Source organism: Diabrotica virgifera, chromosome 7 (assembly GCF_917563875.1).
Source record: "Diabrotica virgifera virgifera chromosome 7, PGI_DIABVI_V3a".
Lineage (NCBI taxonomy): Eukaryota > Metazoa > Arthropoda > Insecta > Coleoptera > Chrysomelidae > Diabrotica > Diabrotica virgifera.
In genome coordinates this window covers 213,255,522-213,275,797 of record NC_065449.1, presented here as the reverse complement: position 1 = coordinate 213,275,797, position 20,276 = coordinate 213,255,522, and the positions used below count along the sequence as shown (strand labels likewise).

Sequence of the window (20,276 nt, the reverse complement as noted above, 5' to 3'; positions counted from 1 at the left end):
CCTTATATATTTATTTTTAGTACTTTTGGAAAAATCTTGGACTCAATGCTCTAAAAAATTTTGGAGTTCTGAACTCGATACTTAAAATCTGTACGGTTTTACCTGATTTTTCCAAAAATACTTCAAAAAAATACTCTAAATACTCCAATACCCCAAAAAAAATCAATTTGTAGTTCAATACTCCAAAAAAACTTTTGGAGTTCTGAACTCGATACCTAATATCTGTACGGTTTCACTTGATTTTTTCCAAAGTACTGAAAAGAAATATAATGTATGTGTTATTTCTGAAAAGGTAATCGAACGATCTTTAAAATGAGGTATCACTCAACCCCCTTTCCATTAAAGAGTTTGGGGTTGTGTCCGCCCCGCTAGAGGGTTAATGTAATTTAGTTGAAAACTGGTATACAAAATGTCTCCCTCACAAATAAATTTGACGTGTTTATGTATATTTTTAGATTTTCTATAGGGACCAAATTATAGGGGGTGGCAACTTTTCAAATTGACACCCTATATGCATAAATTGAAGTACAATACATATACATGTAGGTATTTAATATTCAATATTCTTAAAAATAATATACACGTTATTTATTTAAACTTCTAATTAACAGTTATTTTTTAACAGTTTTGAAAGGTTATGCCTGGTAAATTTTGCTTCAACACATTTTTTTGACAAGATTAATTGTGTTTGTATTGTGCGTGTTACCATGGAAACGGCGATATGTATGGAAAACTGTAGGAGAACCCGTGAGAAAAAATATTTCTCACTGCATGAGGAATTGTTCGTTTTGAATGGTTGTAAGTAGTGAGAGAAGTTGCACAATGTATAGCATCCATACAAAAAGTAAATTTATTTATAATATTAATTGTGAGTTGACCTATTCGCAGTGTGCAAATACTTGGAGGGGATACCAGAAACGATTGTGCGCGAATAGCGGAGAAATTTTGTAACTTTCTTAAATAATTCATATTGTCAATTGAAATTGTCAAATTGACGTATATTTCATACCTACTGTCGTTGAAGAAGAAAAATTATATGTTACTCCACAATATTAAGATTATATGCAATTATTATATCCAAGTAAATTTAATTAATTATTGTAACAGGACTAATTGGTCAATATAATTAAAAGTGCTAAAAATGTTGCTGAGCAGGGGCGGCCCGTCGGGCTAGGCAATGTAGGCGCCGCCTGCCCTCTTCAAATGTAGTACAATAATATAAATTATTAATATAAATTACTTATTTCAAAATTGTAATTTATAAATTTTGACACAATATCTACAATAAAATAGCAAAAATTATCCAAATTATTTTTAAAAATATCCAAAAAATTTTCTCCGTAGTTATAGTTATTGTACGCTCCTTGTAGTATCAGTAGTACTGTATAGATTCTATATTCTCCTTGGTCAGGCACTCGGGAACGTAGCCTGAAATAGAACGACGCCAACACCGAATTGACGTGCGATCTCTCTCTGTTTACGCGAGCAGGCCTGCTGCAAGTCTGCTCGTAGCGACCGTATTCTACGATTTTGAACGGGCGGATAGGCACAGAGTCTTATAGCCGGACCTACAAAATTTTATCAGTTGCTTCTCTTGTGTCTTGTGAAACTGTTTTAAAATAATTGTTTTTTGATTTTGGCTGTTATTAGTAGGTTAAGTATTGAATAAAACTAGGTAGGACAATTTAAATTTGTTTATGAAAACTGAATAATGTGTTATTAGATTATATAGATAATTAAAAATTTAAAGCGAGGTTAATTGTTAACTTATCAATTTATTCGAATAGTAAATTATTATTTGATACATAAATAAAATAAGTAATATTTGACGTTGTTGAAACGTAGGTGTGTTAGTTTTATTGGTGGAAAAACTTTAGTCATCGAATATGAATATTTTAAACGATGTAATATGCAGTTTGATCGAGACGCCTTTTTCAAGGCGCCAAAATCAAGAAAGATTAGTAATTATTTCAATGGGCCGGCCTTTACATAATTTAACAATTTTATCCACAGATAAGACAAAAGACAATCAACCATTTTCGAGATCGTTTAAAACAATATGGTATGAAAATCATAAATGGCTAAGCGAAAGTTATTTTAAAAATTCACTTTTCTGTTGGCCTTGTCTGTTGCTCTCAAATTTGAAGCAAAATGTTTGGGTGAGTCAGGGATATTCAGATTTGAAAAATTTATCAGCTAGTGTAAAAAAACATGAATCTTCCAAAGAACATTTAACAATTGCTTAGATTTAAAACGGTTAGAAAAAAATAAACCAACTACTGACAGTGCTTTCGCTGGACATATTTCTCTATCTAATAAGATATATATTGAAGAAGTTGAAAACGATTGAAGAAGTTGAAGAAATTGATGTTACAATTCTTTTAGCAAAACAAGAACTTTCGCGGTCGTGATGAGAGCCATAATTCTTCAAACATGGGTAATTTTAAATAAATTTTTAATTTACTAGTTAAACGCGATCAGGAAATCCAGGATCATGTTAAAAAATAGAAGGGGTGTTCACGGGTTTGTCAAAAACAATACAAAATGATTTAATAGGTTGTCTTGCCGATTACGTAAAAAATGAAATTTCAACAGAAATTAATGAAAGTCAATTTTTTTCTATAATAGCTGACGATACTACTGATAAAACCGAAAAATCACAGTGTACTTTAACAATCCGTTTTGTTAACAAAGTTGGTCATGTAACAGAAAATTTTTAGGGTTTTTTTATGTTAGCGATAATAGATCTGCAGACGCTCTATATAGTTTAATTTCAAACGTGCTTGAGCCATATGATTACAAAAATAAATTAATTGCTCAATTTTACGATGGTGCAAGTGTAATGGCTGGCTCTTTAAACGGATTACAATCAAAAATTAAAGTAGATGCTCCAAAAGCAATTTTTACGCATTGTTGCGTTCATAAATTACATTTAGTATTGCAAGACGGCTCAAAATGTATTAAAAACTGTAGGATATTTTTTGTCGCCTACCCGAAGTATATGTGTAGCCTACCCGCATACTGAGGTCACGAGCCGCCACTGTTGCTGAGCTATGAAACCAGGTGTCGCTTTTCCGAACTTTCACGGTCCCAATACCGGTATTTGTATTTAATTATTTTTAATAATTTTCGTTCGATTTTTTAAAATCATTAAAGAACTTTTTGGAAAATTGTATTTAAACAAAACTTTAATTGCGAACTGGACTATCAAAACACTATTGTTATTAAAATCCACTATAACTCTTACAAAATAATTAAAAATAAACATAATAGCATTCAAAATTTACCCAATGAAATAATTTTCCGCAGGGCCGAGAAGAAAAGAATCTTCAACAAAAAGATCTCTAACTTTTGTAATAATACTAAATAAGAGTTTCTTTTTATATAGTCGAGTGGACCTTTATTGATCCTACTTAGGTAAACCGAGGGAGAAAGAAAAGGGAAATAAACATGAAGTAGGTAAAAGCGGTGTATTTTGATAAAAATCAGATTGTTGTGGATCTCAACAAACGTTTTTAACAACGACTGCGAGGATACTTCAGGTTTCTATTGTTTTTAGTGAGATGATATTTACATTTTTATAGATATCCTTAGGCTGCTCATGGTATTGTGAAACTGTAAAAGAACAAAAGATTTTGCTTTTTTTATTCCAAGAATATTTCTGGAATTTCTTATTTCTTTTGATTTTTAAGAACAGAAATGTTTCAATTTAAACTTGTAATATAAAAATAATATTCTATAAAAATAATCGAAAGCGTTGTTGAGGCCAAAAAATATCAAAAATATATACTGGAAAGCTATGCCAAATAAGACGGTGCTAATATAAGTAACATAGTACAACGATTCTTGAAAATGACAAAAACTATGAAGGAAGCATCAACGCCGAAGGACATATGCGTTTTTTGGCATTTTTCGGATATAAATCGCTTATAACTTTAAAACTATTAACTTTTGAGAAAAATGTCAAGAAACTTATTTTATTTAGAATATCCCAAAGAATCTAGAAAAAATATTTCTCGGAGGAATATTGAAGATTTTTGAAAAAGAACGCGCCGCACCGCCAAAAAAATCGGATGTGCTAAATGGTGGAGTGCCTACTGAAGAAAATTAGACTGTTTTTCAACCCCAAATAATAGGAAAATAAATGAAATCATAAATCGTACAAAATAATAAACGAAAAACTAAGATATCAAAAATCACAATAGACCCGGTAAGAGTGAGGCCTTACGAAACCAATTATAGGCCGTGATGATAGCCAGCAAAATATAGGCTGTGATGATAGCCAGTGTTCTTAAAGGATGAGGCGAATAATTAAGAAAAGGGAAATGTATTAAAAATTAATGTCTATTTTAAGAGGATGGGTACGAACTTTCGGCTTCAATACTATTTAAATGGGATTAATTTTTTTAGAATCCTGAGAAAACTAATACGTATTTTTGAAAAATTTAAACGCAGAATGAACGAATTCGTTATTGCCGAGGGCCGAAAGTCCCTGAAAACTTCTATAATGTTTATTTTAATAAGTTACAAAGGTGAAAAACTAAGAGAAAATTTAGTGTGATTTTTAATTTCAAATGTCTCATTCAAAAGCAACTTTTTATTCATTCTAAGGGACTTTCGGCCCTCGGTAATAAAGTAATCTTTCATTCTGCGTTTAAATTTTTCAAAAGTACTTATTAGTTTTCTCAGGATTCGAAAAAACTGATTATATTTAAAATACATTGAAAATTTTGACAGGCGTCAAAATGTTCCTTTCCTCTTAATAACATTTAATGTAATATTTCTAACATGACAATTAGCTAACATTCTTCTTATTAACAAAATATTTTTAATAGGTACAAACTCCCTTATTACTTGCTTATCTAGTATAAATTTCAAATGTATATATTCAAATAAATGTAACCTAGAATTCAAATTAAATTTTCTTCAAATCTTTCCATTATAATATTTATATTTTAAACATAGTTAAGTCAGTTACATCTAACGAAACATATATTTTATATTTCAGGTCTATTTATATTCCTCATCTTCGTATGCAAAAGGAGAAACTACGTACGATTCAAGAAGTCGAGTGCTGTTGAAAGAATAAGGAAAATATCCCTGACGGCTTCGAGAAAGACAAGCTTAACCACTCTCGCTAATGTACAGACGGGTCTTAATATGCAAACTAGATAAATATACTTTCGAATTTATTATTATTGTTGTTTTAGTAAAAAGCTCATTTAAATTTAAAACTACCCTCAGTGAGTAAGTACGTAAATTAAAAATAAATCGAAAGTTTCAATAAATAACACTAACAGCTTGAAATCAGGGTCATTGGAATAATGAGCATCCAAAAAGTGACGGTAAAAAGTTTTGTGAAAAACCTATCATGTCACCATAACCACATGGTAGGGGAGCAGAAAGCGGGGATTTTTTCAGTTACTCGAGCGCGTCATATTATCATATGGGGAGAAACTTGTTACCCTGCAGATGTACCTCTACTATTATATTGGCACTTAACACAGGGAAGTTCGTTAAGGGGGACCCGAAAAAAAATCTATCCTTAAAAATACTCGAAATTGTCAGATTAAGATAAGGTAAGATCCAAACATTAATGGAGACTTAATATGGTTCACTGATGGATCTAAAACTACCCATGGTACTGGATCAGGAGTCTTTGGGCAAACATGTAACTATAATAAATCTTACAGCCTAGGTCAACATACAACGGTGTTCCAGGCTGAAGTTTTTGCTTTGGTGGCCTGCATTGATGAAATAATTGATGAGGACCCTAAAGCTAAGAGAATCAACATTTACACAGATAGCCAATCGGCTATTCTGGCTGTGCTGTAAAGAACCCTCTCACCAAATCAAAACTGGTGAGAAACTGCAAAGATCTCCTCAATAACCTGGCAAAAGACAACAAAGTGTCTTTAATATGGGTGCCGGGTCATGAAGGGGTGCATGGGAACGAACGAGCAGATATGTTAGCGAAACAAGGCTCGAGAAAAACTTTTGAAGGCCCAGAACCTTTCTGTGGCATCACTAAAGATGCTATGAAAAACGAGGTTCAGAAATGGCTGATAAAGAATCATCAAAATAAATGGAGAACCACTCAAGGGCAAATCCAGACTAAAAAAATAATCAAGAATATTGATAAAAAACTCTCGAACAGTTTGATGAACCTCAATAAACGAGAGATCAAAACGGTCACTGAAATGGTGACTGGACATTGTCGTTTAAGAAATCACCTATACAAACTAGGTAAGGTGAATGAACCATGGTGCAGAAAGTGCGAAATGGAAGAAGAAACTGCCATACACATACTATGCTATTGCAGTGTGCTAGGTGATGTAAGGCAGAACTTCACTGGTCAAATGAGGTTTGAACCAGAAGAGATCTTAAAACTAGCAATAAGAAAACTGTTGGCCTTCGTTGAGGCCACAGGACTTATTAAAGTTTAAGGAGAACAAGGTTTGGTACAAAGGTCTTATGACCAAGTGCCAGAGACTAACGAGTCTCGCCTGAGTTAAGAAGAAGAAGAAGAAGGTAAGATAAGTATTACATGCAAAAGAGTGTATACTTCAAAAATCTGACAAAAGTACATTTTTAAGGCACTCATGTGAATTGCAGAATTCGCTTCGCTCATTCTGCAAACCTTCACATGCGTGCTTTAAAATTGTACTTTTAACACTTATATCATAAATAACTAGTATTATTTTCATCCAAAAAATATCCTGTAATATTTGTATGGAATATTATAATTTTTGTGACGAGTAAATCGTATTTTCTTTCTATCAAGAGCAGATTATAATTGACTAATTATTTTTCGATATGCTCGGATAAAACCCATTTGATATAAAGTTTTTGTTTAATAATTTCCTCAACGAATATTTATCATTAATCACAAACGGCTTGAGAATTGTTTGAAACAATTTGAATCGTTTTAAAGCTCTTCTGAGACCCATTATGTTGTTGACATCAATCATCGCGCTTTGAATAATTACAAACCGTCAGCTAGTTTCATGGAAAAAGTGCACTCTGCATTATAATGGACGATGTACTAAAAACAATGTACTGAACAATATTAAAACAGTGACAAGTATATGGAAATAAATACAATTAATTAATTGACACAATGAAAAATAATTGAGAACAGAAGGCTCAGAAAGCAATGACAATTAACAAGATCAGCTCAGAGTAAAACAGACACCAATAAAGCACAAAAAGAACTAGTAAATTGATAATTGCAGAAGAAAATATAACTTTTGAGGAATACTTACAAAAACTATATACAAACTAAGCCATTGACTACTGGCTATGAAAGTATACAGTATCTTACGAAGGTGGAACTATAGGTAAAATCCCTTTAGTGAGAACAGAAGTACTGTGCACACAGCTCCACTGAGGACGTCGTAAGACAGAAACAGCCGTTTGGAGGTTGTATATAGCCACTGAATCGAAAGGAAACAAATTGTCTTTCATTTTTTTAAACGCTTTTATTTAGTTCAATCGCTTGCGTCAAATCTTTAGACGTTTATTTGACTGCCTTTTCTTCAATGGAAATGAATGAAATTTTGCAGACATATGGATTCGCGGGAACAATACACGAATAGTCGATCAAATTTTTTTTATGTTTATGAATTGTTTAAATAAAAAAACGATTTTAATGGAAAATGCTTAAATTCTTTTGTTTTTTACAATGTAGAAACTTGAAACTTTTACAGATTGTAGCTAATTATATGAACTATACATAATTTCACTTTTTACGTTATTTGTTTACGTTATGCTTCATATATAAACAATAAAGTTTCAAATTTATCCAGTTTCTCGCCGATGCTGCCCTTAGTATTGTCGTGGGCTTCGACTGTCCATAAAACGCAAGGATCGACTGTTGACTACGCTGCGCTGTCGTGAACTTGGGCCCGAAAGTGTTTGCGTATGGACAGGCTTAAAAGTCTGCATTGAGCCTGCAAAGCTTACGTTTCATTGAGCCGAGTGCGATCATTAAGGTACGTATCCATACAAGGGTGAACCCCGCTCGGTGTAGCTGCTCAAATGGATAAAGCATGCGCTCCCTTACATATAAACCGCAAACCGGTTGAAACGAAGAGTGTACGCGCCAAGCGGCGATCACCGACGGATCCACTAAGTGGAGCTATACTCTAGGCTAATTAGCAAAATTCATGGAAAAGTTATTTACCAGCAATTTTGTTGCTGGAATCGAATTATAAGATCCTATATATTAATAATATAGGTATACAAAGTCCGCAGATAGTGTGCTACTTTTTTTATAAACAAAATGGCGCCGACAAATCGTAGTTTTTCAATTATTGCTCTATAACTCCGAAGGTTTTAACTTTACAAGAAAAACACCCAAATAAAAATTCACCCCAAATAAATTCTGCAGAGAGATATGTTTTTCACGATTTGCTTCGACGAAAATTTTCCTCGGAAAATGCGGGTTTTCCTAACAAAAACTAATTTTCAAATAAAGTTTTAGGTAAGTAATTATTAATCAATAATTAAATAACTTAGTGACATCAAAGCTTTCTTGGTATAGATTATAATTCCAGAAGCCGGTGAAAATTAAACGAATATTTTAGCAACAATTCAATTGTTAATTAACAATTTACGATCGCAATAATAACTAAAATAATCATGATACATTGATCAAACTTATAAAGATTATAAAGATGAGATGCTTATTTAATATTTTATCGACAAAATAAAAATTTTTCTTTTTTTTGCACAATCTATAAATTTTGAAAAAAAAAATAGTTATAATACGCTGGTATAATTAGTAAAGTACAAAGAAAGGTTATTTACCAGCAATTTTATTGCTGGAATCGAATTATAAGATCCTATATATTATTAATATAGATATGTAAAGTCAGCAGATAGTGTGCTACTTTTTTTATAAACAAAATGGCGCCAACAAATCGTATTTTTTTCAATTATTGCTCTATAACTCCGAAGATTTTAAATTTACACCAAAAATACTCAAATAGAAATTCACCCCAATTTAATTCTACATAGACGCATGTTTTTTCCGATTTGCTCCGACGAAAATTTTCCTCGGAAAATGTGGGTTTTCCCAACAAAATCTCGAATTTTAAAATAAATTTTTTGGGCAAGTAATTATTTATCAATAATTAAATAAATTGGTGAAATAAAAGTTTGCTTGGTATATATTATAACTGCAGAAGCCGGTGAAAATTAAACGAATATTTTAGCAACAATTCAATTGTTAATTAACAATTTACAGTCGCAATAACAACCAAAATAATCATGAGACATTGATCAAACTTAGAAAGATGGTTAAGGTTAATATTTTGTCGACAAAATATACATTTTTCATTTTTTGCATAATCTTTAAATGTTTTAAAAAAATTGTTATAAACAAATTAACATTTCTCAGAAATTGTTTATTATATTCTAATTTTAAAAAATACTTAAAACTCGTATTTCATAGGTCTTGAAAATGAATGCTTTAAAAAAATTTTCCAACCATTTGCAAAAAAGTTATGAAACAGCAAAGTAAATATACGATATCTTCGTTGTTTATAATTTGTTTTAATTGTTTCAAAGCTTAAAAGTGAGTCTATGGTACAATCTAATTACTTACAAAGAATGTCAAAAATTAGTGCAATGGTTATATTTTAATCAAAGATTAAAAATACTTTTTGCTGTAATTTTTAGCGCAAAAGTAGGCCTGATACAGAGTCGGAGCTCAAATGTTCACTCGAAGCGACTGACACGCAGCATGTATTATTTATAAAAGTGTACGTCTCGCGCGGCCGGTCGTCGCTCCGAGTGAAAATTTTTGGCTACAGTACTGTATGATTCTACTTTCGTGCGTGTAAATTACAAAAAAATATATTTATAATCTTTAATTAAAATATAACTATTAAACTGATAATCGATTTTTTTTGTAAATAATTAGCTTGTACTTTAAACTCACTTCTAAGCTTTGAAAGAATTAAAAAAAAATTGTAAACACCGTAGCAATCCTATGTTTACTTTGCTGTTTCATAACTTTTTTGCAAATGGTTGCAAAAAAGTTTTAAAGCATTCATTTTCAAGATATTTAAAATGCGCATTTTAGCTATTTTTTAAAATTTTAATATAATAAAAACTTTTTGAGAAACGTTAATTTGTTTATAACTATTTTTTTTTAACATTTAAAGATTATGCAAAAAAATAAAAAAATTATATTTTGTCGACAAAATGTTAAATAGGCTTCTCATCTTTATAAGATTTCAAAGTTTGATCAGTGTATCATAATTATTTTGGTTATTATTGCGACCGTAAATTATTAATTAACAATTGAATTGTTGCTAAAATATTCGTTTAATTTTCACCAGCTTTTGGAACTATAATCTAAACCAAGAAGGCTTTTAAGTCACCAAATTACTTAATTATTGGTAGATAATTACTTATCTAAAACTTTATTTGAAAATTAAAGATTTTGTTGAGAAAATCTGCATTTTCCGACGAAAATTTTCGTCGGAGCAGATCCGGAAAAACACGTCTCTATGCAGAATTTAATCAGGGTGAATTTTTATTCGAGTATTTTTGTTGTAAAGTTAAAATCTTCGGAGTTATAGGGCAATAATTGAAAAAAACACGATTTTCGGGCGCCATTTTGTTTATAAAAAAGTAGCACACTATCTGCGGACTTTGCATACCTATATTATTAATATATAGGATCTTATAATTCGATTCCAGCAATAAAATTGCTGGTAAATAACTTTTCCCAAAAATGGCCTATTCTCCGATAATCAGCCCAGACTACTAGGTACTACACCGAGCGAGGTTTACCCTTGTATGGATACGTACCTTTAGACGGCTTGCTCATCGAAGAACTGCATTGCGAGAAATTAACAACGTCTACACCGTGCAATAGTAAAGTATTACAAGAGATGGAAATACTGCGAAAACTGTAGTAGTCGTAAATAATGATTTTGATTTAAGAAATGTATGAAGAAATTACAGAAAATGTACAATGTATGTATCAAAAGTTAAAGTAAATGCAAAAAAGGTATCTGTCATATACCTACATCATTTTTTTAAACATAACGATATATTTTAATGTTTGAAAAGTGTAAGACTAAAAAGTAAAAAATAAAACAAGATGAAAAAAAAATTTTTAAGAAACGCTTTTATTTAGTTATGAGTGCCTAAAAGTTAAAATAAAAAAAAATCAACTAAAAAGCAAAAAATTAAAAAAAAATCAAACTCGACGGATTATTCGAAAAAAACTTTCGTTAAAAAATGAAAAAATCTAACACACTCGTTAAAGAAAAGCGTGGGGCACGTCTTCATTGAATAAACGGTTCTCGCCCCACGCTTTTCTTTAACGAATGTGTTCGATTTTTTCATTTTTTTAAAGAACGTTTTTTTCGAAAAATCCGTCGAGTTTGATTTTTTTATTTTTTGCTTTTTAGTCCTGTCGCCAGTGTGGGTACAACGGCCTCCTTAATTCAGATGGACTTACCCAAGTTTTTTTTATGTATTTTGACCCGTAGAAGACGAATTTTTTGGGTAACAGTCGATCCGGATGTCGATAAGATTGTTATAAACAAATAACTTGAGGAATCACATAACAGCGATTTTTCGCAAAACAAAACAATGTTTTGTATTTTTTGGGTCATTCTAAGCAAAAAATGTTTTTTACAAGTTTTTTCGTAGGATGCATAGTTTTCGACGTAAACGCGGTTGAACTTTCAAAAAATCGAAAAATTGCAATTTTTGAACCCGAATAACTTTTGATTGAAAAATAAAATGGCAATTCTGCTTCCCGCATTTGAAAGTTCAAGTCAAATTCTATCGGTTTTGTATACTTTCATTGCTAAAAATTAATTTTTTTATTGTTAAACAAAGCTATAAACACATAGTGATTGAATGATGTTTTCCATGCATTTCCCATTTGAAATCGAACGAGTAGGCGCGCATACAGACAATTTCTACGTAGATTACGTACATTAAAACGCATGCATTGGGCACGGGAAACACTGTGTTTATGGCTTTGTTTAACAAATAAAAACTTAATTTTTAGCAATGTAAATAATCAAAACCGATAAAATTTGACTTGAACTTTCAAATGCAGTAAGCAGAATTGCTATTTTATTTTTTAGTCAAAAGTTATTCGGGTTCAAAAATTGCACTTTTTCGATGTTTTGAAAGTTCATCCGCGTTTATCTCTAAAACTATGCATCCTACGAAAAAACTTGTAAGAACATTTTTTACTGAGAATCACCCAAAAAATACAAAAACATGTTTTGTTTTGTGAAAAATCGCTGTTATGTAATTCCTCAAGTTCTTTGTTTACAGGGTGTTTCATTAATAATTGTCCATATAGTAACTGGAGAAACCTTATCACAAAATACGAAGATTTAACCTAAAACACTTAAATAAAATGTGGTTCCTTACTGAGTTTTATCTAAAAATTTAAAAAATATTTTTGCTCAGCCTTTTAAAACTATTCGACGTATCCTTTTCATACTTGGCAGAAAGTGCGACTACTAGACACTCTACTAAATTATGATAAACAAACGTTTCTAGCTACTACCAGAGGCGTACGACAGGGGATGGTGGATGGTTGACCCTTCGCAAATTCTACGCCACGTGAGAAATTACTATTTTAGTGCCATTTTTAGATTCTACAATACTTTCTACGTAAATAATATACTCTTCATTGGCAACGATAAAGTCATTAGTTTTCGAGATATTTGAAGTTAAATATGAAACGGCACAGTTATTTTGATTAATTTATGATATGATTCATATGATTAAAATATAAAAATTATTTGTACCCAGTACTTTAAAACTATTTGGCGTATCCTTCTCATACTTGGCAGAAAGTGTAGGTACTGTACACCCTACTAAATTAAGATAAATAAACGTTTCTAGCTACTACCAGAGGTGTACGACAGTGGATAGTCGCTGGTAGACCCTTCTCAAATTCTACGCCACTGACGAAATTGATATTTTAGTGTAATTTTTTGATTTTGCAATAGTTTTTATGTAAATAATATACTCCTCATTCGTAACGATAAAATTATTAGTTTTCGAGATATTTGAAATTAAAAATGAAGCGACACAATACACTGATCAAAATAACCGTGTCGTTTCATTTTAACTTCAAATATCTCGAAAACTAATGACTTTATCATGTCGGTAAAATCAGCAGCACCACTTCATAAGACCAATTTCAGACTAAGACTATATTTTATTGCTAATTTATTGCTAATTTATTACGCAAAGGAAAAATTTATTGCTGCAGCCGTTTCCGAGAAACAGTGGGTGCTGCTAGCTTTACGGTAAAGCTAGCAGCACCCACTCTATATCTCGGCAATGAAAAGGAGTACAGGGATCATTTTAACGGCATATTTTATTGCTATTTAATTGCTCTTGATTGGTATATTAACCAATCCTGAAAAGCTATCCCATCATCCCCTAGCGTAAAACTCACCCCCAAAAAGATGATGAAAATCGAAAATTCAACACCAAGGAATTAATTGCTAATTTATTGCTAATTTATTACGGAAAGAAAAAATTTATTGCTGTAGCCGTTTCCGAGAAACAGTGGGTGCTGCTAGCTTTACGGTAAAGCTAGCAGCACCCACTCTATATCTCGGCAACGAAAAGGAGTACGGGGATCATTTTAACGGGATATTTTATTGCTATTTAATTGCTCTTGATTGGTATATTAACCAAACCCAAAAAACTACCCCATCATCCCCTAGCGTAAAACTCACCCCCAAAAAGATGATGAAAATCGAAAATTCAATCCCAAGGAATTAATTGCTAATTTATTGCTAATTTATTACGGAAAGAAAAAATTTATTGCTGTAGCCGTTTCCGAGAAACAGTGGGTGCTGCTAGCTTTACGGTAAAGCTAGCAGCACCCACTCTATATCTCGGCAATGAAAAGGAGTACGGGGATAATTTTAACGGCATATTTTATTGCTATTTAATTGCTCTTGATTGGTATATTAACCAAACCCAAAAAACTACCCCATCATCCCCTAGCGTAAAGCTCACCCCCAAAAAGATGATGAAAATCGAAAATTCAACCCCAAGGAATTAATTGCTAATTTATTGCTAATTTATTGCTAATTTATTACGGAAAGAAAAAATTTATTGCTGTAGCCGTTTCCGAGTAAATTGCTCTAATAATTATTTCAATAAGCAACAATGTAATTTGCAATTTAGTTTTGTTCTTCATATTTTGCACAGTAAAATATTCGTTGTTAAGATAATCCAAAACAGTCGTATATTCGTGAAATGGATAAACCTAAATAGACCATATTATAATAAGTTAGTGCTGGGTTTGTTCTGCATTTCTGTCAAAGCGTGAAATTTGCGCAAAAACAGTTACACAAGATATTATGCGTTGCTCCAATTCTACCTAAATGTACTGCCCCATAATATAAAATCCAAAAAAAAATTGATTAGGCTAACTTTGTTATAAAGCTCATTCACAATAATTCTAAGAATTGACTTATGCAGAATTTAAGAGTAACCCGCTGATGAAGCAATAAAGGGATTTCAGGTAAATATAAGTATTGAAATGGGCCGGCTTAAGAAATTTTATATTTCATTTGGTATTAACTTAACATTACATATTTATTTTAAATAAATATCTAGATATATAAGGGAAAAATACAGAAACTGATAGAGTATTAGAATTAATTAATTATTATATTTTTCTGTGTGGATTCTTTATTAAATATATCCCAATTTTGAAAGTAATTAACAATTTTTGTTATGTTATAGGTATTTTCCTAAGAAGTGCGGAAAGTAATACTTTTCTGCACGCGATTGCGCGAAGCGGAGTTCGGCAATCAGTCGAGTGCGGAAAATAGACTTTCCGCAAGAGTTAGGAACAATATTTTTTCTACGAGCGTTTAAAAAATGACCAAATCTTAATCAATTAATTGGGTCTATTGAATAAAAAGAAGTATTTGCTTTTACTTCCTCGTATTTAAGTATTTACTTAACGGTAATTGAATAAAGCATTAAAGAAATGACTTTATTCAATTAGTATTAAGTAAATACTTAAATACTTGTAAGTAAAAGCAAATACTTCTTTTTATTCAATAGACCCATTGAATTAATTGCACATTCTGAACAAATGCACCTGCTAGGTTTGTCCAAACAAATGCAGAAAGTCATACTTTTCCGCACGCGACTGCAGTTTGCCGAACGACGCGAAGCGGGAGTTCGGCAAGCAGTCGAGTGCGGAAAAGAGACTTTCTGCAAGCGTTAGGAACAATATTTTTTCTACGAGTCTTTAAAAAATGACCAAATCTTAATCAACTAATTTAATTAATATGAAAATACATACACAAATTAATTCTTTGACAAGGTTGTCAAAACCAAAGTTTCAGCATAATTGGTTAGCATGACGACGATCTTGGTTTCCATGACGACGATTCAAAACCACTGTTATTGTCTACTGATTTGACTTTCGAATATTATGTCATAATTATTTTATTTCATCGAATTCTCGCGTTAATTTCATTAAAACATAAACACAATAAGATATATTTGAAATAAATTAGTAAATAATATCTATATATTAGTTTATTGCATGTATTATAATTACTTTAAGGCCATATTAACATATCTAAATTAACACGCGCGCGGAAAAGTAAAACGCGTGCGGAAAAGTAAAACGCGTGCGGAAAAGTAAAACGTGTGCGGAAAAGTAAAACGCGTGCGGAAAAGTAACACGCGTGCGGAAAAGTAAAACTTTCTAAACTAAAATGCGTGCGCGAAAGTAGACATTTTTGCACGCTCGTAGAAAAAATAAATTGCAAGTGAAATAATAAAAGAGTGAAATGAAAATTAAAATACAGACCGGACCTGATTCCGAACCACAAAGCGTGTTTAATTTCAGCTCCGATATACTCGCAATTTTATACCAGTATTTTCACAATAGTAAATTAACAAAAGTTATATACCTGTTCAATAAAGTTAGTGTTATAAGAAGACCCAAAAACGTGAGTAGAAGAACATTAATTAGATTGAAATAATATATTCATTTGGAAATCTATCTATATAAAATTTTCATATCAACACTACACCGGACTGGTTTTTTATTAACAACAATTAAAACCAGGGCCGTACTTGAATATGTTTATAATAAATCGTTCAAGTAAAACTAAATGATGAATAATTATTTATATGGGAAATAAGCCACAATTAAAATGAAAAAAATAATTTTATTAACGTTTCGACGTCCAAATCGGGTGCCGTTGTCAAAATACAAAATATTACTAAAATAAACAAAAGTGTTGTTGCTAAGCAAAAAAATTCTTCTAATAATTTATTTAATCTCACTCATTTATATTGGCAATTCAGACTGTTTTATTGACAATTTTACTGTCATTGCATTTGGTTGTCTTTTTAAAGACATATCACATGCTATAATTTTTTATGACGGATATTCTTGAGTTGGGGTTAATTTCATGTAATCGAATGAACTATCTTTCAGTAAGTCGTCCCAGGAACGCAACTCATAAATATTGGCAATATCATTTTAAAGTCTTCTACTTTAAAATGTATAATATATGTCTGAATTGCCAATATAAATGAGTGAGATTAAATAAATTATTAGAAGAATTTTTTTGCTTAGCAACAACACTTTTGTTTATTTTAGTAATATTTTGTATTTTGACAACGGCACCCGATTTGGACGTCGAAACGTTAATAAAATTATTTTTTTCATTTTAATTGTGGCTTATCTCCCATATAAATAATTAATCATAAAAATGCCACAAGGAAATAGCTTCAGAACAACATTAAATGATGAATAATACTTTATCAACAATGGAAACTCCTACCACTTCTCAAAACACTCCAATGTACTCTACTATTGCATCTCAACAAACTACTCCAAAATTACCAGTGAAAGAACAAGCCATCATCTTCAGTTCAATTAATGGCGCAAAATTGCAAGATTATCTTTTGCAACTAGGACCACTCGTCCAACCAAAAATATTATTTATTCATCAAGAATCTCTAATAACCGAGTATGCGTTTATCTTTCAAGTAAAGCTGTAGTTGATGACTTTCTAAATAAAGCAGGATCCATAAAAATAAATAATGAAGTACTTCTAGCACGTAGATTAGTCACTCCATCGGAACGTCTTCTCTTATCTAATGTTCATCCAAAAATACCGCAGGAAATGTTAATTAATATTCTCCAGAACCTAGGCTTGAAATTAATGTCACCAATAACATGTTTGAGAATTGGAGCTACAAATCCTGAATATAGCCACATACTAAGTTTTAGGCGTCAAGTATACATAGAACCCCTAGGTAATATAACCATACCTGATTTTGTCATGGTTAATCATGATAATGTTAGCTACAAAAGATGTCTACATGCGGAGCTAAAGATGTCTATAATATTGTTAAGGATTATATACCAGATTTACCATTACTTATTATAATGCTTGTATACCCTATTCCACGAACATACGCCTGTTTTGGATTACTTCGACAACGAATATTTTACTGTGCAAAATAAGAACAACGAAAGTAAATTGCAAATTACATTGTTCTTTATTGGAATAATTATTAACGCCATTTACTTTCGTACTTCTTATGTTGCACAGTAAAATATTCGTTGTCGAAGTAATCCAAAACAGGCGTATGTTCGTGGAATGGCCCATAGACACTCATCCTCATTTTACTGACTCAAAATTAAAAAATCGAATCACACGACTACGCAAAAAGCTAGAAAGACTATTACAACATGAAGTATCTGAACCCGATAGTGATTCATGTGCTTCAACTAAACAATAAATCACTTTCAATAGTATATTACAATGGAATTTAAATGGGTATTACACCCATTTAACAATGTTACAGCTTCTTATCTCAGGATATGCACCAGATTTTATTTCGTTACAAGAAACTCACTTCAAGAATAACTCAACACACAACCTGAAAGGTTACACAGGATTTTGCACCAATCCACCCAATCAGAACTACGCTAGTGGAGGAGTAGCTCTATATATAAAGTCAAATATACCTGTTCAAAATATAAACCTCACAACTAATATCGAAGCAGTTGCTGTAACAATACTTGCCCCTCTAAAGTTAAATATTTGCAGCATTTATGTTCCACCAGACAAGACTCTGACTAAACCCGAACTACTTAATCTTCTCCAACAAATTCCTTCCCCTCGAATAATCACGGGAGATTTTAATTGCCATAATATTACATGGGTATCAAATAAAACAACAACGAGGGGAAATATGTTAGAAAACGTTTTGAACACTATGAACTTATGCCTACTTAACGACGGCTCGCCAACAAGATTCAATATGGCTACGGGAACTTCTTCCGCCATTGATCTCTCCATATGTGAACCCTCATTGATCACCCAACTAGACTGGACAGCATTAAAAGATTTATATAGTAGCGACCACTTCCCAATCTTAATAAAGCACACAGTAAATTTAAACACAAGTGGATGAGTGGAGTGACAAAGAAGGATAAAATTAGAAATGAGTATATTAGGGGAAGTCTAGGTGTGGCACCAATTGATGCCAAAATGAGAGAGCATAGGTTAAGATGGTTCGGTCATGTTCAACGTCGAGACGTTAATCACCCAATACGAAGAATAGCTGAAGTGCAGATTCCTGGAAGGAGTAGGAGAGGAAGACCAAAGAAGACCTGGGGGGAGGCGATAAGGCAGGACATGTTGGTAAAGGGGATTAACATTGATATGACCCAAGACAGAATTGTGTGGAGAAATGCAATTAGGGAAGCCGACCCCGCATAGGGATAAGGCAAAGAGAATGATGATGATGAGTAAATTTAAACACAAATACAATACCAACTCAAAAATGGAAATTAAAAAAGGCAAATTGGATTGAATTTGAGAGAATTGTATCAAACAGAATGGATCAGATTAAAATTTCAGACTCCATTGATGACACACTTAGGAGCTTCAATCAGCTTATACTGGATGCAGCTAATATAACCATAGGTAAATCTCAACTTTTAAAAAAACGCAAACCAGTTCCCTGGTGGAACTCACAATGTGAAGCCGCTATTAAATTAAGTAAAACAATTTGGAACCGCTACAAAAAATACAAAAATATTGATCTATTAACAGAGTACAAAAAAGTAGAGCTGAAGCAAGAAGAATAATTAAAAAAGCAAACAAGAATCATGGCAGACATACATATCTAGCATAAAAAGTAGTACAAATATATCATCAGTTTGGAAAAAAGTTAAAAAAATAACAGGGCAGCATACCTACCAACAAATTGTGAGCCTGCAAAAAGAAAAAACGCTACTAACTGAGCCACAGGATATAGTAAATGAACTGGCTGATACCTATCAAAAATTCTCATCCAACCAAAGTTACAGTAACGAGTTCCTAACATACAAACAAGAGGAGGAGGCAGTACCTATTACAATTTCCGACGAATTTAACGCTATTAATATACCTCTCAGTTATGGGGAATTTAAAGATGCACTTAATAGCATAAAAGACACTGCACCAGGTCCAGATGACATACCAATACAATTCATTAAAAAACTTCCCATGGAAGCAAAAGAGTTTCTGCTCCAAATTTTCAATATTGTAGCGGTTATTTACTGTAATTACTTCTAATTACAATAAAACTAGCGGTTCGTAATTTATATACGACTTTATTTTTTATTTATACAAGTTTACTTTACAAACTTTAGCTTAAGACTAACTCTATTTACAAATATGTCCTATTTATATATGCGATACAGATATTCCAGAAATATCTATATATCTCCAGCTATGTCCATGTGACCGCTTGCACGTCATCGGCGCCGCATCGGCGTATCTCGAAACATCGATAGTGTTCTGTCTGTGCTAAGACGGGAGCTGGTATACGAGGGTAGGTCAATAATTATTTTGTTACACTGCTCCCCTCTTAAGATCTGAGCGTCCCGATCAGCAACTCTAGATGGCCCAGGATGGCGGAATCTACAGGATTCTCCAGCTCTGCATACACCCCTAGAAAAGAAGTAACAGTCTACTGTCTTTGAAGGGTATGACATCTTCGGGTTCATGCAACACACAGTAATCCGTACGCCAGTTTCTCTGAAGATCACTTCCAGCATGCTTCTCACAATCTTCCAATCCAGATTTTCTACTGCATGGCCAATTTTTGGTAAAGCCAAATCTTTGATGTCATAATTACAGACCATTTTCTTCAAATTAGTTAGAGCACGCCATATGTTCTCGTAGCTTGGCGTGTCCGTATAAGACTTCCTGGTCACT

The 20,276-nt window shown here is 32.2% G+C and overlaps 2 protein-coding genes across 4 annotated transcripts in view; both read left to right on the top strand.

Moving 5' to 3' along the window:
- Positions 1–5,192, top strand: part of LOC114331202 (G-protein coupled receptor Mth) — a 111,197-nt gene extending 106,005 nt beyond the window's left edge. For all 3 annotated transcript variants that reach the window (XM_028280697.2, XM_050655888.1, XM_050655887.1), the window contains one exon: positions 5,009–5,192. In XM_028280697.2, coding sequence (XP_028136498.2) covers positions 5,009–5,175 — 167 coding nt within the window. In that variant the 3' untranslated portion in view covers positions 5,176–5,192. The remainder of the gene's footprint in view (positions 1–5,008) is intronic.
- LOC114331213 (G-protein coupled receptor Mth2-like) overlaps positions 1–20,276 on the top strand; it is a 680,964-nt gene that overhangs the window by 308,214 nt on the left and 352,474 nt on the right. The window lies entirely within an intron of this gene.